Here is a 25,751-nt window from a genome sequence, read left to right on the forward strand (position 1 = left end):
AGGGAAACCCCACCCCCAAACAGGGACGTCATTGTGTGACATCCCTGATGCAATTACATCACTTCCGGGTGACATCGTCGTGCCAGGAATGTTGCACAGCGATGCTATAGTTTTAGGGCAAACTCTGTGGTTTTGAAGGCAAAAAACATAGCTGTCTTTCCAACCAACTTGCAAGTAGAAATGTGAGGGCTTAGGAAAAATTTGGGGGAAAAAGCTTTTTCCCTCCGCCTTCTCCTAGGCCTTTTCCATTTTTCTAATGGAATAAATGAAGGAACACTGAAAAGAAATCCCTATGAAATAATTTCTCTTTTAGATATAGTAAAATGCTTCTTAAGGCAAAGTTTTTCAAATGCAAAGGTATTGCATGAAAATGTCTGGGGACTTTAAGTTTTTCACTGAATAAATTGAGCCATTTGGGGCAGTACTGAAAAAAAACCTCCTATGAAATATTTTCTATTTGAATGAGAAAAAAATGTGTTATCAAACATGCTGAATAACGCACTTTCAATCCACTTTGCCACTGGATTTTATTGTCTGAAATAGCCAGGCCTCGTTTTGGCCTGGAGCTCTTCGGAGCGATACTCTGGCAGAGAGGAGGCCAGGGGGTGGGGGCATGTAGCAAACCCCGCCCCCTGCTCCCAGCAGCCCTCCCCTAAGTTGGCTGGGAGGAGAAAGAGGAAGTAAGGTAAGTTGTGGATCCCCCCCCTCGCTGCCTTTCCAGGCCCTGGAAAGCCCTCCCTGAACCCCCCCATCTTTGCAGGCCCACGCTAGAGATCTGCATGTTCCCCCCCATAGGTAGCAATGCAAAGAGTCCAGTGGCCCCTTTAAGACCAAGGCTTATTCAGGTAGAAGCTCTCTGTTAGGGCAGATCTGCGTTTGTCCCCCCCCACCATAGGTAGTAATGCAAAGAGTCCAGTGGCACCTTTAAGACCAAGGTTTATTCAGGTAGAAGCTCTCCCTCCTCTGTGAGGGAAGATCTGCGTGTGTGGTCCCCCCCATAGGTAGTGATGCAAAGAGTCCAGTGGCACCTTTAAGACCAAGGTTTATTCTGGTACAAGCTCTCCCACCTTCTGACACACTTTCGGTGATGTCAGGGTGTTTGGCATATGCAAATAAGTTATGCTAATGAGTTATGCTAATGAGCCCATGAACCTATTTTTCTACGAAATGACCCCTGGAAATAGCGATCCACTTGCAAACGATTGCTGAAGTGGACCTGAAAGTGCCTTATTCAGCGCTCACCCAGAGAGACATCCCTTTCATCTTCATGTACTTATTTCATTTGTACCCCACCTTTCTCCCCAATGGGGGGATCCAAAGTAGCTTACATCATCTTCCTCTCCTCTATTTTACCCTTATCACAACCCTGTGTGGTAGGTTAGAGAGGGTTTTGCTGGCCCATGGTCACCAAGCTTCCACCGCAGAGCGGGGATGGGAACCTGGGTCTCCCAGATCCTAGTCAGTTACACTAACCACTACACCACACTGGCTATGTATCATCTGGTTTGGGAGGCTGCAGGGTGAACTAGTCTGTATTTTAATTCTAACACTAGATATATTTCCTAGTTTTGAAGCCTATTTTGAGTAAGCTTGAATCACTCTACTGCAGGTTAAAATATATCTTACATGTTGCATATGTATTCACTGATATATACTAAATTATCTTTTTTCTTTAATTGTTTTCTGTGCTCAGTGATTCTGTGTGTCTTGTGCTATTTTGATTGTCCATCTACTAATAGAAGGTATTGAATTCTTTAAAAGAGATCAGCCAGGTAATGTTTGGGAAAAGTACAACATGCTCAGTAGTTCCAGCAAAGTTACTACTACTGTAATTTCCCCACTTACAGCTTTGGGTCCGGATGTTATACCATAGGTTGGTGGGAGAATACTGTGAAATTGTCAGTAGCAATAATTGCAATAACAAAACTTCATCTGAACTTGATTTGCCAGCGGGCAATCTAAAGGAGTTGGGATAAGATCCTTAAGATTTTCATTACAATTGTGAGATAATTGCTGGCCATGCCATTTGTAAATATTTGCTCAATAGAATTAGGATGCAAAGTATAATGCTGTGATTTTTAGTGGAATAAGATAGGAATACCTCCTCCAAACAGGGGACAAATTTTAACAAAAATCAATGTATGATGAGCTTCTAGAGAGAAATAGCAGAAGGGAAATGGTAATAGCAACGGAGACAAGGTAAAACCAGGTTCTGCCAAAACTACCAGTTGGGCTCAATTAAAAAATGGAATTTTTTTGGAGGCTGTATTTCTTCATCTACATACATCATAAATATGCATATGTAAGGTTGCCTTGCCCTGACCTGGATAGCCCAGGCTATCTTGTCTTGTCAAATTTCGGAAGCTAGCGGGGTTGGCCCTGGGCAGTATTTGGATGGGGAGACCGTCAAGGAATACCAGGGTTGCCATGTAGAGCCAGGCATTGGCAAACCACATCTGAACATCTCTTGCCTTGAAAACCCTATGAGGTCACCATAACTCTGCTGAGACGTGCTAGTAAAAGAGCCTTGTCTAGTGTGCTGTTTTAGGTCCTTTTTTACATTTGCTGCTTTGAGGGCATTTGGTGATTATGGTGCTGTCCTTTATGGTGGGTAATGGATTTAAAGGTTAAAAACCATCAGCCTAATGAAAGCCTTGTCCGTAATTGGGGCTTAAAGGCCTTCAGGATTATGTAAGAACAGAAATTGAAGAAAATAATAGAGCTGAATCCAGATGAACTGAGTTTGGAAGCAACTAAGAATAGAGCTTGGTAATAGTAATAGGGACTGGATGCAGACTAGACGTTGGGAATGTGCTAAAATCTGTTTAGAATGGTGTATTACAGGTAGAACAATCTAGGAAAAGAACTACTGCTTTTATGTGAAGTTCATAATGGGATAGATTATTCAGAATACGGTAGTTTAAAAGGATGAATTAGATGTGCTCTATCTTTAATAAGACTTCAGAATTTTAATTGCAGCTGGTTTCTGTTGCTTCTATACTAGCTTCTTTAAACTGTCAGTCCAGGTCAGTACTTCATTTTTGTAAATGGAAGAAGTCCTTCACATAGAGTTCTATCTTTCTTTGAGAACCATCTGTAAAATGGAAACTATTCTCACTGCTTATTGTGCCACGAAGCATTGTTCTCAACAGCTAATAATGATAGTTCCAGTCACAAAGCCAATGACATTTAGTAAAGTATCAGAACAATACCTCTTCCTTCTCCTACCCCTACCCCATTTGCCAGATCATAATCGTGAGAAAAGGAAGAGGATCACCAAGGAAAAGGGGACTAATATTGCTAGATAGTAGTCAATCATTGTACCGCCATATTTTACTGCAGGCATTTCATTTCACTGGGAACTTTTGGTACCATACTCTTTTGGATTGAAATATACCCTGCATAAATATATGCGATTGGGACTGCATTAAAACATGTGGTGAGATACCTTTCAGCAGTGGTTCTCAAATTTTCTTGAAGTAGGACCACTTCTAAACTTCCTATACTTTAAAAGGTAAAGGTTCCCTTGCTTGAAAGCCAGTCGAATCCGACTCTAGGGTTGCGGTGCTCATCTCCGTTTCAAAGCCGAAGAGCCAGCGCTGTCCGAAGACATTTCCGTGGTCATGTTGCCAGCATGACTAAACACCAAGGCGCATGGAACGCTGTTACCTTCCCACCGAAGTGGTACCTATTTATCTACTTGCAATTTCTTGCTTTCGAACTGCTAGGTTGGCAGGATTTACTTTATACTTTTTACTTTATACTTTAGAACCACTTGAAAAGTAATTCCATGCTAGTTTTTCTCTCCCCAATATGAAATGCAAGAATCTCACATCAGTTTAATGCTGAACAAGTTTATAGTTTGTTTTCTTTATGTTTAGCATATATCATTACTAAATAGTTGGTTTTATTTTGTGGCCATTTTGTGCATTGTACAGTTTGCCATCATGACTCCTGTAGCTCCCCTCCTTCTACCTCACCCACTTCTTCTCTGCTAATGTCATGACCCACTTTGGGGCCCAGACCAGCAGTTTGAGATCCACCAGCTTTTACAACGTATCAGTGCAGTACAATCCTTAGCATTTTGATTTGGCATTATGTGTCGTTTCTTGTTAAGCAGAATAAACTAAGGCTAAGCAGAATATTATTTTGAAAACAATTGTCATCTATAGATGTCTTAAATTTATAGTCATTTGATGCACTGTAAGAGAAAAATACAACATGAGATGGAGTACCTCAATAAAGAAAGCCACAACCTTCAGTTTGCAAGATCTGAGCAAATCTTTATAGTTTTTGTCCAAAATATCATAAAGTGTTCATCTTTATGAGCACTGTTTTCTTCCATTTTCAATAAGCCCAGCTTCTCTCTTCTGTTTTTCCTACAGGAATTCTTGCTAATTGTTCATGCTTTCTTACCAGTTAGATGATGTGTATGTAAAGTGCCATCAAGCTGCAGCCAATTTATGACGAACCCTGAGGGTTTCTGAGGCAAGAGACTAACAGAGGTGGTTTGTTATTGCCTTCCTCTGCATAGGGAGCCTGGAATTTCTTGGTGTGCTCCCAACAAACCAGGGCTGACCTGCTTAGCTTCCAAGATCTGAGGAGATTAGGCTAGCCTGGGTCAAAGGTACCTAGCTTCTTTGGGTGCATTTAAGATAAAATTAGGTTTTTGAAAATATATGGATGCTTTGAATTTGGAATAGATATATATATATATGGTGAAAGGTTACACATAACTCTATGGTAAGATTACATCTCTTCGATAAAAAGATGGAGTAACTGAATTGTGTTTCCTTACCATTGCATATGAAATTCTCCCTTTCCACAGTAACCATGGTTAACTGTAGTCACAGGCTACATTATCACTGGCATTAGCTATTGTTAATCAAGATTACAGGCTAGTTATTAAGTGTGGTTGGGTGTGCACCTTGGTTAGTGTCAGTGCTAACACAGCATTTAAGGCTAGAGAGTGGCAGTGTGCAATCTTGCAGCCCACTTCTGTAGCTGTGGTTACAGGATAGGCTGTGTAATATCTGCACTAGATCTGAGTTGCTTATCTTATATTGATTTGAAAAACACAAACAAATAAGTATACTGTGTCTCGCAAAACCACCTACTGTTTAATTGGCTTAATTAATTAATTAATTTGTTAAATTTATATCCCGCACCTTTTTGCCGAGGCAGGATGATTTATTTACTTGTAGAGAGATTCCTATGTGAATACAACATTAAAATGGTTTTGTAAAATCTGGTTAAGACACTTCAGGAAAAGCATTTGTTAGAACCGAGTACTGAAATAGAGGCAGTGTCCTTAGAATTAGAGATTAAGATTGTCTTCATAAACCAGAATAAATCTTTGTTTTGTCTTTTTCTTCCAGAGACGTGGGGCAATTTCCTATGACAGTTCTGATCAAACTGCATTGTACATTCGCATGCTAGGTAAGTGTGGTCACTGGCTGCAACATCCAGATCTATGTGCGTGGCTTCTTGCTGTCAAAATAGTTGATGTGTACTTGTATTTGCAAATACTGCATTTTAGCACCTTTCCACTTTTATTCTTCTCTCTTCTGCTGCTTTCAATAATTGTTTTGTTGTTCATTGTTGGTTTGACTCTGTGTATTTCAATAGTTGTAAACATGTTCTTTACAGGTTAAGGCATTGAATACGATCATAATGAGAAGGTCACAAAACATGAGATTACAGGTTCCCCAGTAACTCATATTTAACAGGAGATGGATGCAGATGCCACTATTTAATTTTATTTACACTTTAAATATGAAGCACAAATAAAAATTGAAAAACTCGACTGCTTCTTGCTTTAAAAGTTAGCCTTGATTGCTGTATGTTTCCTGTCTCTTCAAACACACAATGGTTATAGCAGAAACTCTGTACATATGAGATTAAGAATTTGTTTTGTCTAAACTGAATTTGAATGACTCATATGAGCAAATATTTTTACAGGAAAGTTTCTGCTTAAGCTGTAAACTAAATAGTGTCATGTGCCAGCAATCTTGAAGTATGATGGCTACAGCAGGAAAAATGAGGGAGAGGAGTTTCACTGTCAGAATTATTGCAGTTGGTTTTCACAAATGTTAACCAGATTTAAGAAAGGTGTAATCTGTATCCATGGAATCAGCTCATATTCATAGACTTTACCTGTGACTGTTGAATCCAGAAGTAAAATTACCGTTGATGGGCTATTGGAAGGTCCCCTAACAATAGCAGATCTTGGAGATCAATCTGTAACACAACCATTTGCAAGTCATGAATCCTAGTCTATATCTGATCACCATTAGTTTATGTAGAGTTACTGATCTATCATAATGCTCCCTCTCCAGTGAGAAAAGTAAGCAAATAGATGGTGCTTTAAAAATGGTGAGGAGTGAAAGTGTTATTCCAAGTCATACGCTTGTTACTGTCCTTCCTCTCAACAGTATACAACATTATTCTTATGCTTACATTTACATCCATGTTTCTGTGTTCCTGTCTCTTTCATTCAGATTGGTTCCCATCCCACTATATATCCCTACTTTAGGGCAGCACCCTATTTGCCAAACTGGAAAACTTTAGAAGTCCTAGCTAGACTTCTGTTGCTTTGCAGCCTCTGGCCTTCCTGCTCATTTTCTTCTTAAGAAATGTCAGAGTTGGCTTCTTACATTCCCTTAGTATCTGTATTGAAAGTCTGAAAAAGTAGGGCATGTTCCCTAGGTAGTCCAGCTTTGGACTTTAGTTTCTGTTGTACTTGGTATTGCAAATGAAACATTTGGTTAAGTATGTAATTCATCATATTAGTACTTCAAAATAAATGGATGTTGAAACATTTACTTGTCCAGGTTTCCAACATTTGGCCTGGTTTTGAAAGTAATTTTAAAATAATTTTTAATTATTAATTATTTATTTCATTTGTAACCCGTCCTCCCCGCCAAGGCAGGTTTTCATGAAGGTATATCATAAAATGCTTAGGTGCTTAGTCTTCTGGTTATCAAAATGAAATTGTAAGTCAGGGAGAAATCCAAGCTTAGTATTTAATGCAGATGACATCCTTTGAGGTAATTGAATAAGATTCCATAACAGTATACACTTTTAAACTGAGAATGATGTGTTAGTAGGGAATAAGCAATACACATAATATTGGCTTTCACTGAGATTTGATCTCTTTCTTTCTAATTAAAGCAGTTGGAGGAAAGATCTTTGTGCCGGATGAAAACTTGAATAGGTTCATAGGATTCAGCCTATTGTCAGATGCTTGAATGAAGAAAAAACAAAATGGAACCATGCCTTACCATCTTGATACTATATGGTAGAGGGAAAATAGTATCTGAATGTTTTAAAGTGAAAATGACATCCAAACTGGAAATTGATTATAAGGGTTTACAAATGTATTAAATCCCTTGGCAGCGACTTATCTTCTGTAGGGGCTGTATTTTGAATTGGGCACTAGCCTGAACTGGAAGCGACATAGGGTCTTATTTTATGAGTAGAGGTTCAAGCAAGGGGCTGTTTGCTGTTCCCAGTCCCATGATAAACAGTAGTGCCAACAGGAATCAAGTTTGTTGGGGTCATCTACTAATGCATTGCTGCTGCTGACTCTTAAGCACCAGCCTAGTGAAAGGTAAATGACCGGTTGAAGTTCATAAGAGAAGAACTGCCAAAATTCTGTTGCTGTTCACACAGGTGAAAGGGGTGCTAAAGAGCCCTTTTCTCTCTGTTTCACCTCATAAAATAGAAAGTAGCTGGGTTCATATTGAACAAGGTCCTTGGGATTTGGGGAGATGTTTGGATCAGCTCCTGCAAATTAAGCCCCTTGGTTACCAGTTGTCAGTCTCTGCATTAATTGAATATCTTAAGACTTTTATCTAGAGGTTCTAGATTCTAGTATGGAGAAATTAATTTTTTAAACTTCTCAATTCTTATCCAAGCTATGCAGCCCATGGAATCGAGTATTGTTAAAATAGTGGCAGGGAATAAAGAGAGATTGCTAATTTTGTAGCATAAAGCAGCATTCCTTGCCCTGATTTATCTCTGTTCATATCGTCTGTGATGTTACTCTTTCTTTCACATGGGTCATGAGCAATGTTCCCTCTAATTTTTGTTCCCTACTGAGTGGAACAGTTCATATCCTGAGCAGAATGTAACTGCTGTAATCTTAAATTGGGCAATGGGCAGGTCAAGACCAATGTTCCCTCTAAACTGTGAAGTCTTGTGAGCAAAAATTCTACTTTGTGAGCTACTGGCATTAAAGTTGTGAGCAAGTGCATAAATTAATTTGCTCTGCAGTCATCCCTCCTGAGCTAAGACAAAAATCTGTGAGCTGGAGGTTAAAAAACTGTGAGCTAGCTCACACTAACTTAGCTTAGAGGGAACACTGGTCAAGACCCTACACGGCCACTCACATGCACATTTTAGAGGGAACATTGAGATACACTGAAAATTTAAATGGGAGGCTTAAAAACCACAAACTTATCAGAAAGCCTGTTTGGTCTATACAACCTTTTGGCCACCTGTACTGGCAGTCTAATCGGGTATGGGTACTATTAAACTCTTCCATCATCCCCTTCTCTGCCTCTACATGTAGAGTGCAACAAACTAATTGAATGTAATGGGTTGGATCCCGTGAACCTTCAGTTGATGGAAGGGAAGAGGGAGTGATTTTATCCACTTACTCCTTCTCACTGCAGCCCATTGACTCGTGGCTTTATGAGGGTCTCACTGTTCCAGAAATCCTGGCTGTGGGGGATTAGGAAGATCTTGGTGTGATTGGATCACTGGATTCAAGCCACTGGCTTGGAACCAGATCTACCACAGTGAAACAAGCTTGTACAAGAAGGTCTCCTCTGCATTTCCCTTTCCAGAGCTTCCCCGTGTACCCCACAAATCCTGTGGTGAGGGTCAAACATCCATCAACAACATGCACTGCATTGGCAGGGAGTCTGCATTTAACAAGGGAGAATTCCTTCCTTTTTTTGTCCGTGGAATAGCTGGTTCAATCCACCACATTGTATGTAACATATACACTTTTATTGAATGAAGACATACAACTTACTTGCTTACCCATTAATCTCACTGGGTGACCTTAGGCTAGTTGCTCTCTTTGTAGTTGAGGAGGGAAAACCTTATATACTGCCCTGTCCTCTTGGATGCAATAAAGGTAGCTGCTACTCTGTTCCTAAGTAAAGAGCATGTTATCGCTTCTAAAGACTTGTCTTTGTTATAGTCCCATAAACACGAACTTAATATTTATTTATTTATTTATTTATTTATTTACATGGGACTTATATACCGCCCATAACCCCTAACGGGTCTCAGAGCGGTTTACAGGGGCGTTCTTACGAACTTGTTAGCCCTATCTAAGGCCACATACCGAAGGGGTGGGGATTCCCTACCGGCACCCTGTGATAGGTCCGCTGCGTTCTTCTGGCTGCTTGGCAGCTCTCCATCTTCGGCGGCTCTCTTTCTCCGGCGATTTTTCTCCACTGGTCGGCTGCATTCTTCTGGGCATTCTAAACTTCAGCTAGAGACTTTTGAATGTGGAAACTTCTATCTTACAGATTTTTATGCTGCTTTTCAATAAAGCTGGTTATTAATGATAAAAACTATTTGATACCATTTTCACATTATAAAAAACAGGCAACAGCAGCACAACTGGCTTCCAAAGACTAACTCAAAATGATATAGTTTCTATATCTTCCTAAAAGCCAGGAGAGAGAGAGACAGACAGACACCTTACCAGACCTTTGATAAATTACTCCATTATCATGGGAAGTTTGCCTAAAAGTCCTTACTTTTTCTACTGGATTTACTTACCTCCTCCAAGAATGGATTCTTAGCAGGGATTGACCTGAAGACCTGAACAGATGGGAGAGTGATCCTCTGAATGTAGAGCTCTAAGAATTGTGTTGGCTGTTTCTTTTTGAAGTAGTAAGAAAAACTGGGTGTTGTGGCTATGCTCAGGCATTATGATAGATGTTGTAACACACTCGTTAATTCTTGAAGGAGAATCTAACTAAATGACACTTAAATTCATTGCTGTAATTACCAAGTTCTGGGGACCAATTTCACATTGTTCTCACTTGGTTTGTCCTGTGGCAGTATTTCTAGTTAATAGAAGTAGGATCAACTTCTGTCAAGTCTGAACAGAAGTGATCCTTGAGTTTTGAAGCTTTTTTTGCAGTATACTTTCCCGACCAGTCAGTGGAATAAACGTTGAACTATAACATTCAAGCAGCAACACATTCCAAATTAAAGAGCTGTCATGTAATAATCCTTAGTACCATAAATAAAAGTTATTTATGAATGTCATTGCCTGTGGTTGAGATCATTTCTTGTATCTATTTGGGATTCGTTCAGATGCAACTTAATTACATCTAAATTTTGTGGATAGTGGATAGTAATAGTGTGAATACTCTATAGCATCACGTTTGTATGTGGAGTTTTGAAACACATAGTTACCCTTTTTTGCTGGAACTCTACAAATTATAGTAGCATGATAGATACCACTGTTGAAGCCATGTATCTGTGACCTTGGAATAATCCTGATAGGGCAGATTTGTGGATGTGCTTCTTAAGATATGTTTGTGTAGTTGCCACTGGCAAATATTCAGGCATATAGATTGGATATGCAGCATCATGTAAAATGCTACATGTGAGTTTGCCTCTGTCTTTGGCATAGTCCTGTGTGTAAAGCAGAGCAAAGCGTTTTTTTAAAAAAGAACAATCTGTGAATTGCATAAAATATTTTCTCATCAGAGTTGAATAACAGTATTAGTCACTCAGAATAAAAAAAGGCTCCTGCATGGAAAGAGGCAGCGAGTTTTACAATCTGATTGCAGCTTTCCCCACTCTATGCTGTGAGAGTCCATCAACTTCCCTGTGCTTTACTGAGTCCCTCAACTTTGGGAGTGGCTTTTAGAGTGGGGATAGTATTTTGGCTGCAGTAGGAAGGGTAGGTCTGAAAGTCCCTGAGTGTGTACAACTGTGGAGTTACCATCTTGGACTTAGGACATCAGTTACGAATTGAGCACAGTGGTTTTAATGTTGAATGTTTATATGTTTTTATTCTGGCATGGCTGTGTGCTGCCCTTGTTAGCCATCCTGAGCCCACCTGGGGAGGGCGGGATATAAATATGAAAAATAAATAAATAAACTCTTTAGATTCTAGCAGTTGCATGTAAATGTAATGTTAAGTCTGTTGCTGTTCTGTCTGGTGTGTTACTTGCATACCGGATGTACTTTCAATGCTTATTTTATTCTGTATTGCATCCTGGGGTCTACCTTTAGTTCTCTATATTCCCTTGAGTTTCATTAACTGAAGAGCTCATGTATACTAAGTAACAAAAATAGGACAAGTTTCTAGGAATATTATGCCATTTCAGTGTTTTCCTTTTTAAGGTGACTATCATCTCACGGAAGAGCCCTTGAAGCATACAGATTTAATTCTGCAAAATCTTTATTACATTTACAGTCACACACACAAACTAGAATGGCATATAGTATCTTCAGCAACACTGCAGACTTCTCAAAATAACTTTGTTCATAAAATATAATCACACAGTAGAAATGTAAAATTTCTGGGAATATTGAATGGGGGGAGTTCCGGTATCTTCAGAAAAATAGAAATGTTGTGAAAAATTGAAATTATGCAGTACTTTAGCAAATCTGAACTATTTTTACAGATTTAACAACATAAAATATACCACTTATAGCTTAGTTAGCATATAAAATTGTACTATTCATCATATTTATGGAATTTAAAAGTATATGTCTTCATATAAGAAAAATAGTATATTTTCTCAATACTTGAGTTGCCAACTTCCATAGCATATCTCATAGCACGTCTATTTTAATTTTGCCACCTGAGAGCAAGAAATAAAGGTTGAAGGCAGAAAACGATTTCTGTAGTAAAGAAAAGTTGGATGGAAACACACTCATACAGTCACAATACATAGCACTGCCAGCATATTTGGATAGTAAGCTTCATAACACTGAAAACACTGAACGCATTATAGCATATTAATTGTTGCCAAAATTATTTACCCTTAAATACAAAACATATTATTGAAGAAGTTGTTTATGTCTACAGTTATACGTAGGTGGTATTATCTAATGCTGTAGATTGTCTTATATAAAAATGTTCATACTACATATTTTGAGCAAAACCTTGTTTTCCATGTCACTCATTCCAAAAGGGTGGAAAAATGTAGGAGTTTTTTGTGTCCCCTGAAATCTCCCAATTTTTCCGTTGTAGAAATTGAAAATGTCTGAGAGCTTTTTCATGCTATACATATTGAGTGAGGAAAATCCTTTCTTAAGAAGCATTTCACTCATTCTTAAGGATTTTATAAGGTTTTTTTTGTCAGTGCTCCCTGAAGTGTCCCAAAATTGGGATATTTTAGGGAGCACTGACAAAAAAAACTTTTTCCATTGGAAGAAGATCCTCAGAAAAAAACAGTCCCCCCCCCCCCGCCTTCACATCTCTGCAAGGCAGTACAAATTTGAACACTGGAATAAAAGCAGTTGTGTAACTGTTTGATTGGCTTATAGTTCAAGTTTAAAATATTAATAATATAATACCTTCCTAATGTGTACAGGATTTTTGGGAATCTTGCAAAGCTTTTAAATTTAGCTGTGATCTTCCCAGGATTCCAAGCAATAGAGTATGTTTGAGAATGTAAATTCATATGAATATATTGCATTTTCTTTTTTAAAAGCTACTTATGTGGTCAGCTTTTTAGTAATAATACTTATTTGAGGCGACTGCTTAGCTGAAGTATAAAAATATTTTAATCTCTAGATCGTTAATACTAAGTTTTGGTATTTTAATAGGGTCTTGTGTAATATTCAAACAGCTGAACGCAAGTAAGTAATCTTTGGCAACAATTATAATTGTTAAAGTTGTTAATATAAGATTATTATAGTTTAACTGACCATTTTGGACAACTTTATGGTGCCATGGAGCAAAAAATAACGTTTTACCACTTCTTCCTATATGGTGACATAGCTTAGCATATGCAACTTCATCTAAGTACGTATGCATTTGGCTGTATGCTAAGGCAGGAAACAGTTCAATGAAGAGCATGCAATCACAAGCTTGAAAAGTCTTCAAACTTTATTTTGAAATATCAGCTATTAAGTCAATAGATATTGAATAGGTTTGTTGTATGACTGTTACACGACATACATATACACATTGCAACTGTACTCAGTTGCAGTTTTCTCTGTAGCTCTTCGACACAGTGTATTTCACTCTTGACCCTATTTCTAGGAGATGTACGAGTAAGAAGTCGGGCAGGATTTGAAACAGAGAGAAGAGGTTCTCATCCATACATTGATTTCCGTATTTTTCACTGTAAGTATTTAAATAATAGCCGAAAAATAATGAAGAATACAATTTGTTTTTGGCCGCGGGGCTTCAAGTACTTAACTGGTTTTAAAATGGAAATTAACATTTTTCTTAATTTCCTGCAAAAGTAATAATTTCTGCTTCAGAAAATTATGCATAGATAATATGCAGGATAGTATAATACTTTTCTAAATCCACATGATACTGTGCTGAAAATATAATACTCTCTTGGCACAAGTAAAACATCCAGATTCTCTAGCATGCTGTATACCTGGCTAAATAGAATGCTGGACCTCATTTCATGGAACCTTATTCATGACCACTTAACTATTATAATCACCAATACCTATTTACTAATACCATATCTGTATGGTAATCATGGATGGAACACAATAGTAATTGCTTTGTAAGCTCTGTTATTTGTCTTCCTACCCCATGCTTGACTGTTTATAAAAGGGTATTTATGATTCTGTAATTCATGTTCAGGAGTTGTTTTATATAATTTAAAATTATCACAGTAAAGTCCCCAATGACTATGCAGCTTTCAATTCTTACTTGAAAGAATTCTCCCCCCCCCCCCCCCAATAGTGGTCTTCAGGACTTTCAGGTAGGTCATAGAGCCCTTTCTTCTGGGCCAGAAGCCTTTCTAGAGCTGCCCCCTTTTTATATCTGCGGAGAAGAGAGCAAGGTTGTGATGCCTTCTGGCTCTCTTTGCATGCATGCTAAGGGCCCAAAGATGGTCCCCTTAGGGAAACACTGCCATTTTATAGCAGTGAATTCCCACTGGGGAACTCCTTTTAGCGGTGTCACAGGGGGCCAGTTCTGGTTGAACCACTGTGTGTGTGCATGTGTGTATGAGTGGGGGACTTGTTCATTTGATGCCTGAATGACTTAAGAAGGCCCATATGGGGTGGGAGAAGAACCTCCTGTCATAGTCACAGCTGTGCTACATTCTAGCTGTGCTACAAGAGGGTAGGGACTCCCTAGCCTTACCATAAAATCAGACCCCTGTCCAGAGAGGCCCTCCTCTTACAACCAGTCCCTACCTTGTGGCTTTGGCACTCAAAAAGAATCAAGCCCAGTGACAACCAAGTTGGGTGACCTGTCTGCCCAGGAGAGGCTGCCATGCCATTCTGCAGCAACAGCAGATAAACAACGTGGGCAGATACCCTCCAGTGCAATTTTGGGTCAGAAAAATGGCACATGGTGGGGGAGGTAGGACCCTTTTCTTCCCAGTGTTGCAGTGGTCCTAACCAGAATCACCCCCACAGAGTTCCCTAGTGGTAACTCACTATGGTGACTGCATCCTAGAGGTAGACTTGCGGATGTCATCTCATCTAGTTTGGCCTTGAGAAGAACAACAGTATGGTGAGGTGAGGTCACTTCATATTGCAGGAGATTCCTCCATGGCTCTGACCCTGGTCTTATGCTATCCCCGGGGTTTTTTAGTTTGTTGCCCATAATCCTGGCCTTGAACCTAGCAAGGGCATAACTCTGGCTTTCCATTCCTGTCACATGACTCTGTCATGTAACTTCGTTTCACAGTTTCGCAGCAAAATGAGTCCCAGGTCTGGTCTTCTCATTCTAAGGAGTCTTGCTCTTAATAACAGCTGTTGTTCAGGAAGTCTCATATACTTTAGCTGATTAGCTGTTCTTTCCTCAAAATAAAGCTTGGTCTAATTAAAAAAGGCAACCTGAACCCAATTGCAGTGCTTTCCATTGAGACTTTTCCTATGATAATGAGACATGTCAGAGAGCATCATTGTCATGACAAGTTCCAGTGGCAAAAGGCTTTCTTTCTTGTCTTAAAACATTTTTGTGATGTCCCTTTCCCCAATTCACTGGCTTTAATGTTTGGTAGCATGAACTGAGTGATTGTAGCATGTCTGGGCAACCAGTATGTTTAGATGGAAGAGCTGATATTTGCTCTATACACATGTCATGAAGGCTTGATGTAGAACTATAGAAAATCTGCAAGTAGTAATAAGTAATGCTTATCACTAACCTCACCATTCTGGGCTGGGAAGCAGCTCAGCATTTTTTAAACATTTGTGAAATATGAATAGATCTTCTTTTGATGCCACTTAAAAGAATATTCCACATTTCAGTTCCATAAGTGGGTCACCCAGTATCACCTCGTAGGAAAATTATAGAGTTATATCTAAGATGTAAAGTATTATAATAACTCACACAGGCATTTAACAAATATTTTCTCTGGTGGTCCTGGGAGTGGGGCAGTCTTTACTCCTGGGATTAGGTCCTCCTCTGGAACAGGGTCGGTTTCCTCAGATCAATCCAGGAAGGGGAGGGGCCTGTCCCCTGGGAACATCCCAGTCTTACTGGCCCTGCTGCTTGAGCAGGATGTGTTTCACAGGCGCTCTGTAGAGCGCAGCGATCCAGAAATGAGAAGAAGAGAGGGAGAAGGGAGAGACCCTCCCTCTTCATTATTTCGAGCCGCAGTCGGCAGCAGACCACGAAGGAAGCCAATGGCACTGGGAAATCCCCAGCAGCCAGGGCTGTGTACGCAGACTCCCACTGGGCCCAGCCTGTGGCTGGAGGTTGCCTCCCGAATGAACGCACATCAGGGGAAGCAGCTGAGTCTGCAAGGAGATGGTGGCGACGCTGCAGACCCGGCAATCTCCCCGATCTCGGAGGACCCAGTGTGTAGTGGAACAGACAAGCCAGGAGCCTCGCCAGAATCATGGTACAGGGCCAAAAATCCTAGACTGGAGGTGAAGGAGGGCAGGGTGGTAGACTGCAGAAAACCCCCAAGCAAACCCCCAAGCTATTCTGGGTGGATGAAGAGGAAATTGATTCCTGGGGCTTCCAACCTCCCCAACCTGGGATAGGCTGGATTAAAGAGCCCTCCCCGCCTTTTCCCTTCAGGGGGAAAGTTGCCATGGAACAGACCGGGAGCTAGAAGGCCAAGGGAAGGTCATAGAAGGGTGGGGAAAATGGTGGTGGTCATCTTGGTTCCCTGGACCCTCATGGCAGACTTACTTTTGCTTTCACTCCCAGGCAAGCAAATGGAAAATGTCTCCCAGTCAGACCTGCCAGTTCCCTGTGGCCAGACCTGGATAGCCCAAGCTAGTTTAATCTGTTGAGATCTCAGAGGCTAAGCAGAGTCAGCCCTGGTTAGTACTTGGATGGGAGACCACCCAGGAAGTCCAGGGTCGCTACGCTGAGGCAGGCAAGGGCAGCGGCCCTGGCCTGGATGGCCCAGGCTAGCCCAGTTTGATCAGATCTTGGAAGTTAAGCAGGGTCAGCCCTGGTTGGTTTGCCAGCTCTGGCTGTCTCTTGCCTTGAAAATGATACATGGCTGCTGCTTGATAGCATTTCCACCACCTCCATTGTTTGCCAGGGAGAGGCTATAACAGATTTTTTTTTGGGGGGGGGTACACTTAGCAAGTCAGATCTCTTCAGATCATAAGCCTTACAGTCCCCGCAAGACTCTATGGAGAACCAGGAAACAGAGGTAGCAAGGATAGCTCAGGATAGTATGAGCTCATCAAATACGCACAGTCAGCCCTGGTCAATATTTGGATAGGAGACCACCAAACAATGACAGAAGCATGACACAGAGGCAGGCAAGGCCAACCATCTCTGAACATCTCCTGCTTGAAAACCCCAAGGGTTCACCATAAGTGGGTGTCAACTATGCTGCCATGAAGGTTGGGGAGGTTGGTCTGTGTCTGGTTAATTGCTATTGCTTTCATTTCAGGTTAATTGCTACTGCATTCCTTTCTGTGCTGTCTCTGCTGTGCGCCGAAACGCTTATCTATACAGATGCGCAGGAGGGTGTTGTGGTGTCTGGGATTGCCCTAGGTGCCGTGGGAGAGTGTTAGTTCTCAGCTTCAGCTACCTAACGGTCTCTAAGCCTTATCCCGTGCGCGGGAGGGTGCCTAATTGGCCAGTGCTGTGGGGGTGTGTGAGTGCACAGTGCCTATGTTACTGCATCTATAGCTGTACAATAAAAGTATTACCGTTCCTGAATGCATGTACTTCGTTGTTGGCTGTGGGTTCTGACATTGGGCTACAACTTGATGGCTGCAAAAAGTCCAGGAAGGACTCAGACTCCCCAGTTCTATCCTCAGAGAGGGTAGAATGGAAATGATCAGAGGAAGGAGAGGAAGTAGTACCAACAATACAGTCCTGGCTATTCCCTCAAGAGTTGTACATGGGATTACTTTCCAGGTACTTAGAATTTTCTCCAGACCTAAGGAAAACGATGATTTTGACCCAGAACTTCCAGTGGAATCTGGCCAGCTGATGTACACAACTGGCAGTACCACAAGCAGGGATGCCAGCCCTGACCTGGATGGCCCAGGCTCAACCACGCTTGTCAGATCTCAGAAGTTAAGCAGGGTCAGTCCTGGTTAGTACTTGGATGGGAGATAACCAACGGAAGTCCAGGGTTGCTACACTGAGGCAGGCAATGGCAAGTCTCTTCTGCTCCTCTAACTGGCCGCAGTGTTTTATAGTAGGATGAAGGCAGAGTGGGAACACCATTCCAAGCTAAAAAACTAACAATCAGATTTTTTTTCAAGTTTTATTCCCTGATATCAGAAGCTACCAAGAGACTCAAGGTGCTAATGGTGGACAAACCTGGGACTAGCTTGACCGCCAACCAGTTCTACATATGGATGCAGATAGGTTGTCCAAGACCCCAGTGATAGGGGATTTGAGCAAGCCTTACACAAAGACTTCGAAGTATCAGTCTGAACTCCATTCTGCCATGAATGCTTGCTGCCTGACTTTGGGCCAGTCACCCATTCTCAGCTTAACCCTTTGTCACAGGGGGGCTGTTGGGAGAATAAAATAGAGGAGGGGCGAAAGATGTAATCTGCATTGGATCCCCATTGGGAAGAAAGGTGAGGTATAAATATCTACAAAGAAAGAAATTATGTGATGCTAAACTATGGTTGCAGTAGATCATGGAAAGGGGAAGGGAAAAATTGATAGGTGTGGCAGAGTGTTCCTGCTCTGGCCTGCAGGCCTTATTCCACCCTGCCCTCCTAGGTGTTTCCCCACACCTGGAGAGACTTCTCCCTCCCTCCCTCCCTCCCCCCCTCTCTCCCTCCCTCTCCCGTAACTTGCCACCACCATCTGACTTTCATACAGAATTGCCCACTGGGAGGTTCAGGACTCCTAGCTTCCCTTCCAAGTTCTGAGGCCTTGCCTGTTTGTCTCCCACTACCCAGCACCTGGTCACCATGGGTACAGGTCACTGCCTTGTGCACCCTGGAGGATCAGCCACTTGCCAACTGCCTGCCTTCCCCCAGTACTCCGTTTAAAATAGCATGTCCAAGAAAGTGGATGTCTATGTGGTACAGAGAATCACTACCAACATAAAAAGTTAGAAAGTGTGTATTAAAAAGAAAATGTCTACAAGCATGCTGTTAACACAGCTCCAGATTGAGCAAGGGATTCCAACAGAAATAGGCAAAATGCAATTCCTCTATACATGGCCTGTCAGATGTTAAAATATAGGATAGGCTCTTTAGCTTTAAGATGTTACAGATCTCTACATAACAGTCATTACCTTGAAGCTTCCTTCAGCTCTCCAGGCAAGCACATGGTCAATGGCTGCCTTTCCTGTGGACAGGTCTGTGTGCGCTCAGGGACTCAGCGCTAGGGGTGTGCAAAAAAAAAATAAATCAGTATTTTTCGGATATATTGAACCTGAATTTCTTTTGGAAATCTGAATAAACCTGATAGATATCTGAAAATTTCGGAATTTCCAAAAAATTTGGGTCCATTATATCCAATGGGGCCATTGAACTCAATGGCAAAAATCTTCTGAAGTTTGCAGGGGGATGGGGGGGGAGAGGATTTGAGATAGAGGCTCCAAATTTGGACTGCAGCTTCTGGAGCCTCTCCTCAAAAGACCCCCAAAGTTTTGAAAAGATTGGACCAGGGGTCCAATTCCAGGGGCATCCAAAGAGGGTGCCCCCAATTCTTCATTGTTTCCTATGGGAAAAAGGCAGGCAGCAGACGGTGTCTCCCCAAGAATCTCTGTAAGAAAGTAAATGAGGTGTGGTGGTGGTGTGAGGGAGCATATTTGCCAGGCCAGCAGCAGAACCTGTGCAATGTGGACCCCAGAAGAACCTGTGCCACTGTGCCAGTCAGTGCCAAACCCAACTGGACTCAGGTCAAACCAGAGAATCTCTGCAGTATAAGCTGAGGGGGCATGTTTGCCAGCCAGGCCAGTAGCAGAACCTGTGCAGTGTGCCCCCAGAACCAATTTCACTGTGCCAGTCAGTGCCCAAACACAACTGGACTCAGGTCAAACCAGAGAATCTCTGCAGTATAAGCTGAGGGGGCATGTTTGCCAGGCCAGTAGCAGGACCTGTGCAGTGTGGACCCTAGATGAACCTCTGCCATTGTGCCAGTTAGTGCCCAAACACAACTGGACTCAGGTCAAACCAGAGAATCTCTGCAGTATAAACTGAGGGGGCATGTTTGCCAGCCAGGCCAGCAGCAGAGCCTGTGCAATGTGGACCCCAGAAGAACCTGTGCCACTGTGCCAGTCAGTGCCAAACCCAACTGGACTCAGGTCAAACCAGAGAATCTCTGCAGCATAAACTGAGAGAGCATGTTTGCCAGCCAGGCCAGTAGCAGAACCTGTGCAATGTGGACCCCAGAAGAACCTGTGCCACTGTGCCAGTCAGTGCCAAACCCAACTGGGCTCAGGTCAAACCAGAGAATATCTGCAGCATAAACTGAGGGGGCATGTTTGCCAGCCAGGCCAGCAGCAGAGCTTGTGCAATGTGGACCCCAAAACCTGTGCCACTGTGCCAGTCAGTGCCAAACCCAACAGTGGTGCAGCTGCAGCAGCTGAACCAGAAGCACACACAGAGCACTGACCCCCAAGCCTAAGAAAGCCAAAAAAGTCCACAAAAATATAACCTGCTAATAGAAAAATAAAACCTGCTAAAAGGCACAGAAGTAGATAAAGGCAACTGAAAAGACAGAGCCTAGGCCCAGGTAGAAGGCCTAACCCCCCCAAAATAAACCCCTAGCCCTAACCCCCCCCAAAAAAAAACTAGCAGAGAAAACACAATACTTAAAGGCAACAGAACTTAAAAGGCAACAGAAGAGAATCTCAAAACACAAGAACCAAAAGAGAACCAAAAACAGCCTAGGGCTCAGGCAGAACAGAAGGCCTTGTCACCTCCCCCTCCCCACACTCAACAACACCACATCACAGACAAAAAACTGGCCCACAAAACACAATAAAAGGAACTTAAAGGCAACAGAACCAAAGGACAAGAACCAAAAACAGAAGGCCTAGTCAGAGTAACCCCCCCAAAAACCCCAAGCCTAGAAAATAAGAACGTAAAAAAATTAAATTGCAAAGGCAACCAAGGCACAAGAAAGAACCAAAAACAGAGAGAGGCAGAAGGCTAAGCAGTAACCCCCCACCAAAAAAGCCCCAACAAGCCAAGAAATAAAATATAAAATCAATCACAGTAAAAAAAAGGAAAATGCTACAATCTGAAAGAAGAGAATCCTCCCCCCCAAAAAAAGAAAAACAGGAAGAGAGGCCTGAGAGGCCCTAGAGTCCTACGCACTATCCCACCACACAAAACCCAGGGCCCACCACCCACAAGAAATAAAGACAATTGTTTAAAAGTGCCCTAATTTTATTCAAACCGTATGGTGTCTTCAGTCTTGATTGAAGGATCAGTCCACAGGCAGCACTGGGAGGAAAGGAGCCTCAAGGAGCAGGGGCTGGTTCTAGCAGAAGCCAGCCAGCCACGCACAATCTCCAAGTCAGCCTCTCTCTCTCTCAACAGCAGGAGGAGGAATCAGGAACAGCAATGGAGTCAGCTAGCCAGAGAGTCTCCTTTTATGCTCTCTGGGCATACACAGAAGAATTTCAAAAAGGAACAACCTTCTGTGATTGGCCAGAGAGAAGATGCCAAAATCCTATTGGCCACCAGTGCTCCTTCCCTGGGAAAGGAGCAAGCTAGCTGCTGGGCTGCCAGCAGCAACAACAGCCTTGCAAAAAGTTGCAAGCTGCAGTGCATTTTGAAATGGCTGTCTGGAAGGTCCCTCTTTCCTCCTCCCTCCTGGAAACAGGAGCAAGAGGTGGGAAAGAGGGGGAAATGGCGGGGGAATGCTGTTTCCTGGCGCTCTTTAAACTATAACCCCCCCAGAGGCTGTTTTTTGGAATTCCGACAAACCCACCCACCCCCGAAAAAACCCAATTTTTTCCAGGTTTCCCCCCCCCGGATACCCAAAAAGGTTCATGGGAGCCTTTTCGGTACCCAAAAAGCTGAAAAATCCGAAAATATTTTTTTCGGTTTGGGAAACCCGAATTGCACATGCCTACTCAGCACCCAACTAAAAGAGACCTCCTTCCTATTGCAAGGAGTTTTTATCATATCTGTTAGTCCACCCACTGACCACATCATGTCAGGTCAAAGAGGTATTTCCTGGAGATCTCCAGGAATCTCTTTCCTAGAAACCTTCTAGCATTCCGTTTTTCCAAAACTCTCTGTTCCCTGCTTGAAGGGGGTAGAGGGGGGGGGGGACTTGGCTATCCCATTGTTTCTATCTAGATCTATTAACATTTCTGAAGAGGTAGCTGAGGTGAGCCTGTAAAGTCATTAACTGACTTCCTCATTTCCAGGCTGGTCTCTGCCCAGAGGAAAAAACCTGTTAAAATGCAACATGGAGGCTTTTGCTCCTCTCAGACCTCCCAGGAAAAAATGCATTTCTTCTCAGTAGGTAAGAGGGGAAAACAAGGAGCTGAACTTTAAGCCATGGTTTGGAGAAGTGATATCTAAAGTAAGCCTCACTCTTCTTTTGCCATACAGAGGAACAATACTGTTTTATTACTCTTTCATGTAGGATGCACAAAACTTCCTTGGAGGAATTTGCTTACTTATTAGAGGAGCTGTTCTTTGATGTGGAGCCTGTACATTTTCAAGGTTTTACTGCTGCTAATAAAGTACCCCTGTACCATTAAATCTTTGATATGAATTTGAGGCTTTGATATAGTAGTGGGGAAGAATGGAGGCTGATATTCTAAGCCTTTCAACAGCACATGATATTCTTGTGTAGGATAGTTGAGGAGGCAGACAAGAACAGGTACTGCTTTTTAGGAATTTGCAGCTTGTTCCATTCAGCTCATGTTTGAGTTAACAAAGGTACATCAAAACATGAACAGTCAAAAAGCATCATGCCCCGGTATTTGATTTTTTATTTAATTTTTTTTTATTGGAATAGTCAGATCATCATAAGCTTCAAACTTTGCTTGTAACTCATTTTAAAGGGGAAATACTAACATTCCATGCAATCTTTTTATTTAGATACCTGTTTTATTAGTTCTGATTGACAATTTATTTTTACATTGTTTTATATTTATTGTGCCTTGAGTGTTCTTGTTTAACAGAAAGTGGGGGTCTAAATCAATTTCAACTGAGTAAATGCTGAACAGCCAGCAAAATTAGCTCTACCTACTTGCCTCTGAGTTGAGACATTGGGACAAAGCTGTTTATATGAACTAGAGGTTTTGTGAAGGCTCTCCCCTAGTCTACCCCCACAACATTTTTCCATGTGGAAGGTAAGACACAGGCAAAAGGAAGTGAACAACCGAGGTGCATAAAAGAGAACTCCAGCAGAAATGGTTTTGCTATCTGTTCTCCACTTGTGGGGAGAGATTTGGGCTGTGCTGGGACCAGGGGAAACCTTAGGCACCAAGTTGTATGCTATGCTGCGAGTTTACGTATGCATTCTCTGGTGCTTCAGACCAAGTACTGATTTTGTTAGCTAGCTAAATTTGAAAGAGCACAAAACTTCCTATTATCAGTTCCTAATATCAGATAATTAGTGGAGCATTATTCTTACAACTTATATTTTTATGTAGTTTAGACTTAAATGGATAAAGTTGATTTCCCTATGCTTAAATACTTTGCTCTCTAGAACTCTCCTGAAATATATTAGTACAAGCAAGGGACCTGCAAGGACTTGCAGGGGCCTCTCATTTTCCCAAAATGAAAGCTCTAGGGCAAAATCACCACATGTGAATAAATCAGAAAATCAGATGATTCTGTGTTGCAATACCAGCAGAATCCAGAACATGATTTATATACTTTGGCAATTGCTTTTGGGGTTAGATATAACTGAATCATTTTCCATATATTTATTATTTATTTACTTCATTTATATCCCACCTTTTTCTTCAATAGAGACCCAAAGCAGCTTAGTTCATTCTTCTTTCCTCCATTTTATCCTCACAACAACCTTGTGAGGTAAGTTAGGCTGAGATTGTGTGACTGGCCCAGGGTCACACCCAGTGAGTTTCCATGGCAGAATGGAGATTCAAATCTGGGTCTCCCAGATGGTAGTCTGCAACTGTAACTGCTACACCACACTGGATTTCATGCTTAGGGTTGCCAGGTCCAGGTTGGGAAATACCTGGAGATTTTGGGGGTAGAGCCTGAGATGAATGGGGTTTAGGGAGGGGAGGGACTTTAATGAGGTATAATGCCATAGAGTCCACCTTCCAAAGTGGCCATTTCTCCAGGTGAACTAATCTCTCTTGCCTGGAGATCAATTGTAATAGCAGGAGATCTCCAGCCACAACCTGGAGATTGGCAACCCTATTTATGCAGTGGCTACTGTTGAACCGTAGCAAGGAGTTCTGGGTGAGTCATGCAAGTCATGTGGTGGCAAGTCATGTAATGGTTGCTACCAAGTCTGGCCCCAATGAATCTTCCCTTAAAGGCCAAAATGAGCCTGGAAAGGGTCTTGCCCCTCCCTCTGCCTTCTGATGAACAAAACTAAGGATAGAAGCCTGGCAGTACTGTTGTGGTTTCCTAGCAGTGGCCACTGAAGGCATTCAGTTTTTTAAAGCTTCAAGCACTGTTTCTATAACTTTCGGAGGGTTAACCCCCGGGTACTACTTTTTTAGATTTTTCTGCAAACCTGGACTGTTTTTCAGGTTTGTAGAAAAATCGGTCTTGTCTGTCCATGGCTCCAGATTTGGCCATGTTTAGAATTGGGATGTACAAGTGGGAGCTCCTGCAAGACTTGGAGGAGGGGAATTCCATCTCCTGTCCATTGCTGAACTGGGTGCAGCTCAAGGCCCCCACCCACCTTTGAGCCCGGCCACAGTGGTGCTTGGGAGTGGCTCCCAGCACTTGCCACCACAACCAGGCCTGGAGCTGCTGCCAGTGTCTGCCATGGCTGGGCCTGGAGCTACAGGTAAGGGTTTTATTGGGGGGGGGGGGTTTAAACCCTCCATGTATTTTGTGTGTGTGTGTGATTTCAGATTTTTCCGCAAACCTGGGGGTCTCCCAAGTTTGCAGGAAAATCTGTTTAGTGTTGTTTTGGCACCGAGCAATGGATTTACATATCCACAGATGGGGGCAAAATGTAACTATTAGATATATAAATTGATGCTAACCCCACTTCAGTTTTTATGCATGTGTTAAACAAGAAATAATTTTGTGCTTAACTGTAAGTGGATACAGATAGAGTATCCTTCTTGCATTAAGGTTTTCATAATGTGAAGAATTGGGGTGGGGGGGGGGGAGAGCGGTCATAAGTTACCTGGTAAATTGTTCCCAGGATTTTTAAGATGAGTGTTGTGTAGGAAGTAGTTGCCAGTTCTTTCTTTGACAATAATTTGTCAAAACATACTATGGTTTTTCACTTTTGTACAGTGCCTTATTTTAAGCAGTCCATTACAGTGCTCAGACACATGTGAATATAGTAATATACCTACTTTACACCCACTGTTAAATAACCACCAACAGCTTGGAATGTAGGAATCTCAACAGCTGTTGCAGAAATCAATGTATCCTTCAAGCTGGCTGAGGTTTTGCAAGCCTGATGTTGAAATTTTCCTGAGAAACTGTAGCTGAAGAGCAAATTCCAATACACGTAGCAATTCTTATTCATATTGCATAAAAATACGTTAAATGGGACCAAGAAACTAGGGTTTCAGACTTCCAATTTAATTTTATTTAAATAGCAGCCAAGTAAGGCAGAAATCAAGACATTTCTGTTATTTTTATAACTTTTCATCTGTAAGGCTGAAAATTAGTTGACTGGGATCAGAAAATCTATATATCTAATCCTGAAGTCGCCCCCTGGTGTGCGGATACCTAAATCCGCGCACCGGGGGCAGCTGGGGGGGGGGAGGTAGAGTTTTGTGCACAAAAATCTGAAAACTTAAAAAAACTATCGGGGGATATTTAAATCCCCCCCAAACTAAAAGAGTGTTCCCTGCACATGCGCAGGGAACGCTCTGCGACCTACCTGGCTTCAGTGCGGGGCGAGGGGAGCGAGCAACCGGGGAGGCCCAGCGGCGGTGGGGGAGGGAGACCGGCGAGGCCCAGCGGCTGCACGCCGTGGGCCTCGCTTTGAATTGGGGGTGGGGGTGGAGAGAGACCGG

The 25,751-nt window shown here is 42.1% G+C and overlaps 1 protein-coding gene across 1 annotated transcript in view; it reads left to right on the top strand.

Annotated features, from left to right (window-relative positions):
* Positions 1-25,751, top strand: part of PDE7A (phosphodiesterase 7A) — a 62,336-nt gene that overhangs the window by 16,187 nt on the left and 20,398 nt on the right. Inside the window, exons 2-3 of the mRNA XM_015420783.1 lie at positions 5,379-5,439; positions 13,262-13,345. Of these exons, the coding sequence (XP_015276269.1) occupies positions 5,379-5,439; positions 13,262-13,345 (145 nt within the window). The remainder of the gene's footprint in view (positions 1-5,378; positions 5,440-13,261; positions 13,346-25,751) is intronic.

Source organism: Gekko japonicus, unplaced genomic scaffold, assembly GCF_001447785.1.
Source record: "Gekko japonicus isolate JY-2015 unplaced genomic scaffold, Gekko_japonicus_V1.1 scaffold1766, whole genome shotgun sequence".
NCBI classification, from domain to species: Eukaryota; Metazoa; Chordata; class Lepidosauria; order Squamata; family Gekkonidae; genus Gekko; species Gekko japonicus.